Source organism: Nesoenas mayeri, assembly GCF_963082525.1.
Source record: "Nesoenas mayeri genome assembly, chromosome: 6".
NCBI lineage: Eukaryota > Metazoa > Chordata > Aves > Columbiformes > Columbidae > Nesoenas > Nesoenas mayeri.
In genome coordinates this window covers 3699113-3703864 of record NC_137545.1, presented here as the reverse complement: position 1 = coordinate 3703864, position 4752 = coordinate 3699113, and the positions used below count along the sequence as shown (strand labels likewise).

Below are 4752 nucleotides of genomic sequence, written 5' to 3'. Positions count from 1 at the left end.
TGGGCACCCTGTGGAAGCTGCCCCAGGACAATCTTAAAATCATAGAATGTCCTGAGCTGGAAGGACCCACAAAGATCATCGAGTTCAACTCCTGTCCCTGCACAGGACACCCCACAGTTCACACCATGTGTCTGAGGACGTTGTCCAGTCTCTTGAACACTGTCAGGTTAGGGCCATGACACCTCCCTGGGGAGACTGTTCAGTGTCCAGCACCCTCTGGGTGAAGAACCTTTTCCTCACGTCCAACCTAAACCTTCCTGGCACATCTTCCTGCCATTCCTTCAGGTCCAATCATTAGTCGCCAGAGAAAATAGCTCAGTGCCTGCCCTTCCTCCTCCCCTTTGAGGAAGAGGTAGCCGCCAGTGTCCTCTTCTTCAGGCTGAACACTTCAGCCGCTTCCCTCCAAACCCTTCACCAACTTCATGGCCCTCTTTTGTAGTAGCTTCATATCCTTTTTATCCTGTGGTGCCCAGAACTGCACACAGTGCTCCAGGTGAGGCCACACCAGTGCAGAGTGGAGCAGGACAATCCCCTCCTTGGCAGCCATCAGTGCTTTGCTTCCCTCTTGGCTACCTGGGCACACTAGTGGCTCATGTCCAACTTGCCGTCCACCAGAGCCCCCAGATCCCTCTCCATGGAGCTGCTCTCCAGCATCTTGTCCCTCAGTCTGTATGTACAGCCAGGGTTGCCATGTCCCAGGTGCAAAATCTGGCACTTGCCCTTGTTGAATTTCATGCAGTTGGTGATTGCCCAGTTCTCCAATTTGTTCAGATCCCTCTGCAGGGCCTCTCTGCCCTCCAGAGTGTTGACAGCTCCCCCCAGTTTTGTGTCATTTATGAACTTACTTAGTATTCCCACAAGTCATGAGTCTAAGCCATTTATAAAGACATTGAAGAGTGCTGGCCCTGGGATGGATCCCTGCAGAACCCGCTAGTAACTGGTCACCAGTCCGACATGACCCCATTTACTAGAACCCTTTGAGCCCGGCCCGTCAGCCAATTGCACACCTGCTGTATTGTGTGTTTACTCAGCTGTGTGCTGGACACCTTGTCCAGGAGGAGACTGTGAGAGACACTATCAAAGGCTTTGCTGAAATCCCAGAAGATCACATTGACAGGTTTCCCTTGGTCAACTAGATGGGTAACCTTGTCATAGAAAGAAATTAAGTTGGTCAAGCATTACTTTCCCTCCATAAACCTGTGCTGATCGGGACCAATGACTGTGGTGTTGTTCAGGTGTTTTTCAGTAACTCCCAGAACAATCTTCTCCATAATTTTGTGAGGAACAGAAGTGAGGCTGACAGGTCTATAGTTGTCGCAGTCATCCCTGTTGCCCTTCTTGTAGATCAGGACAATGTTTGTCAGCTTTCAGTCAACTGGGACCTCTCCAGATTCCCAGGAGCGTTGAAAAATCACAGAGAGAGCTGTCGCTATGATGTCAGCCAGCTCTTCAGGCAACCTTGGATGAATCCCATCAGTCCCCATCGATTTGTAGGGATCTAACTGGAGTAGCAAATCTCATACAAGTTTCAGATTGATTGGGAGTTTATCATTCTCTCAGACATGGTTTTGTAGCCCAGAGTTATGTGGGCCCCCAAGCCCACCTTTGGTGTTGAAGGCCGAGGCAAAGGAAACATTAAATGTCTCAGCTTTGTCTATCTCCTTGTTAATATGGTGAACATACTCATCAAGTAATGGGCCAATGTTATTTCTAGTTTGCTTTTCACCATTAGCATATATTAAAATGCCTTTTTTATTGTCCTTCACAGTACTGGCCAGCTTCAATTCTAATTGAGCTTTGGCAGCACACATTTCCTCCCTGCAGTGGTGAGCAGCATCTCTGTAGTCCTCCCACATTGTGTGACCTTGCTCCCACTGACCATGTAATTTATTTTTTCGCTGTATTTCAAGAAGAAGATCCTTGCTTAATCAGGCTGGCTTTTTGCCTTGCCTGACATATTTTCGGCATTTTGGAATTGCCTGGTCCTGTGCTCTTAGCAGGCAGTACTTAAAAAGTGACCAACACTGATGGACCCCAACACCTTCAAAAGCTTCTTCCCAGGGAATCTTACTACGTAGTTTTCTGAGCAGCCTGAAGTCTGCCCTCCTCATATCTACTGTTAAGGTCTTGCTGGCAGTTTTCCTCCCGTTAGCAAAGATTTTGAACCTGGCTGCTCCGTGGTCGCTGCGGCCAAGGGAGCCACCAGTCGCCACTGATGTTTCCTGGTCGGTTCCCTTAGTACCTGCACCAAGAAGTTATTATCCAGATGCTTTAGGAATCTTCTGGACCTGTTGGTGCCAGCTGTGTGATATTCCCAGTTGACATCTGGCAAGTTGAATTCCCCCATAAGGATAAGGGCAGATGACTCAGAGGCTTCACTTAGTTCCTTAAAGAATAAGTCATTAGTGTCACCATCCTGGCTGGGTGGCCTTTAGTGACACCCACGACAGCATGCACTTTATTTGTCTGACCCTCAGTCCTTACTCAGAAGCTCTCAACTTTGCCATCACCAACTGCCAGCTCCATGCACTCCAGCCTCTCAGCTACATGCGGTGTTGCCCCCCACCTCTCCTGCCCTGCCTATCTCTTCTGAATACCCTGTAGCATCCATCATGGTGCACCGATCACAGGATTCATCCCACCAGGTTTCATTAATGCCAATTATATCATATCCCTGGGACTGGGTCAAGGCTTCTAGTTCATCTTACTTGTTCCTCATGCTGCAGACGTTAGTGTAGAAACACTTCAAGTGTGGTTGGTTGTGCCCTTCACCCCATGGCGCAGTCTCTGCTCCCTTCAGAAGGGAGTCACCTGTGACAGTTACCCTTCTTTTTCTCTTTATATGTGAAGTTTTAATGGGTTTGCTGGGTTTCATGTGGGTTTCTTAGAGGACCCCTCCTTCCCAGAAGGGTCTTCGTCAGTGAAAGCACAGGGTAGTTGAGTAAAGTCCTGATGGACACTGCTGCTTTTCTGACTCTGCACTAAGTCACTGGAAGCTCAGAATTTTTCACTGTTCTCTCTCAAGACTACTCACATTTTCACTCATAAAAATTAGGAATTCTACCCCTAAAACCATGAGTCACCAGATGTGAGGGTGGAAAATAAAAAGCACAGAAAAAGTTATTATGAAGACATGCTAAACCTTTCCTCTGCAGTCCAAGCTCTTGAGAGTCATGAACTTTTCCATTAACAGTGGATAATATTTGACATTCGCTGTGAATGTCAGAGCTGTCACAACCCAGCTCCTGTGTCCCCACTGCAGCAGAGCAGGGCTGGATGCTTGGCAGCACACGGGCAGAGGTTCTGCTCCTCACAGCACACTCAGCCAGCACAGACCAGAGAAAGGAAATGCACTTAAATTGGGGCGATTTTTCAAAAAATTGAGTGGCTTTGGTTACTGGAGTCTGTCCTAATTTTAAGCTGTTTTTTTCTTTTTTAAACAGAGCCCGCATGCCCAGAGGCAGCAAATGTCCAACAGCAGCTCCATCAACCAGTTCCTCCTCTTGCCATTCGCAGACACACGGGAGCTGCAGCTCGTGCACTTCTGGCTCTTCCTGGGCATCTACCTGGCTGCCCTCCTGGGCAACGGCCTCATCATCACCACCATAGCCTGTGACCAGCACCTCCACACCCCCATGTACTTCTTCCTCCTCAACCTCGCCCTCCTTGACCTGGGCTTTATCTCAACCACTGTTCCCAGCTCCATGGCCAATTCCCTCTGGGACACCAGGGCCATCTCCTACACAGGATGTGCTGCACAGGTTTTTTTTTTCTTTTTATGTGCTATAGTAGAGTTATATCTTCTCACCATCATGGCCTATGACCGCTACATTGCCATCTGCAAACCCCTGCACTACAGGACCCTCCTGGGCAGCAGAGCTTGTGTCCACATGGCAGCAGCTGCCTGGGCCAGTGGGTTTCTCACCGCTCTGCTGCACACAGCCAATACATTTTCACTACCACTCTGCAAGGGCAATGCTGTGGACCAGTTCTTCTGTGAAATCCCTTCAATCCTAAAGCTCTCCTGCTCATGGTCCTACCTCAGGGAAGTCAGGCTTCTTGTGGTTAGTGTATTAGTAACATTTGGGTGTTTTCTATTCATCATACTGTCCTATGTGCAGATCTTCAGGGCTGTGCTGAGGATCCCCTCTGAGCAGGGACGGCACAAAGCCTTTTCCACGTGTCTTCCTCACCTGGCCGTGGTCTCCCTGTTTTTCATCACTGGCACATTTGCCTACCTGAAGCCGCCCTCTATTTCCTCCCCATCCCTGGACCTGCTGGTGGCAGTTCTGTACTCGGTGGTGCCTCCAGCAGTGAACCCCTTGATCTACAGCATGAGGAACCAGGAGCTCAAGGATGCTGTGTCAAAACAGACGACTGCATTTCTTCTGAAGATATAAACTGTCTCTATCTTCTTCTACATATAAGTTGTAGTCCAACTCATTGCACGTTCTTCCTCTCTGCAGTATTTTTTGTGTCCAGTTGTGGTTTTTTATTGTGATAATGTTGTAATTCCTTTTGTAATGCATTGCCTGCTTTTCTCACCCAGTGGCTGTGTCAATGAGGAACCCTACTCTCTGTGTTTAAGCAAAATAAAGGGCCCTTTAGTTAACTTTTTTCTGCTGACATCCTTCCTTCACAGCCTTTTTGGACCTGCAGGGACAGTTCCTGTGTGCACGGGTGGAAGGGTAAAGAGCCTTCACATGGCAACACCAACAGGGAGCACCAGTGCTTGGTCTTCCAGAGCTGTTC

General features: G+C 48.6%; 1 protein-coding gene across 1 annotated transcript; it reads left to right on the top strand.

Annotated features, from left to right (window-relative positions):
• Positions 1-3467: 3467 nt before the first annotated feature.
• Positions 3468-4400, top strand: LOC308041749 (olfactory receptor 14I1-like; the record flags this gene model as incomplete). Its single annotated transcript, XM_080346655.1, has 2 exons — positions 3468-3761; positions 4122-4400. The coding sequence occupies 2 exons, from the start codon at positions 3468-3470 to the stop codon at positions 4398-4400; spliced, it is 573 nt and encodes a 190-aa protein (XP_080202781.1).
• Positions 4401-4752: the final 352 nt, after the last annotated feature.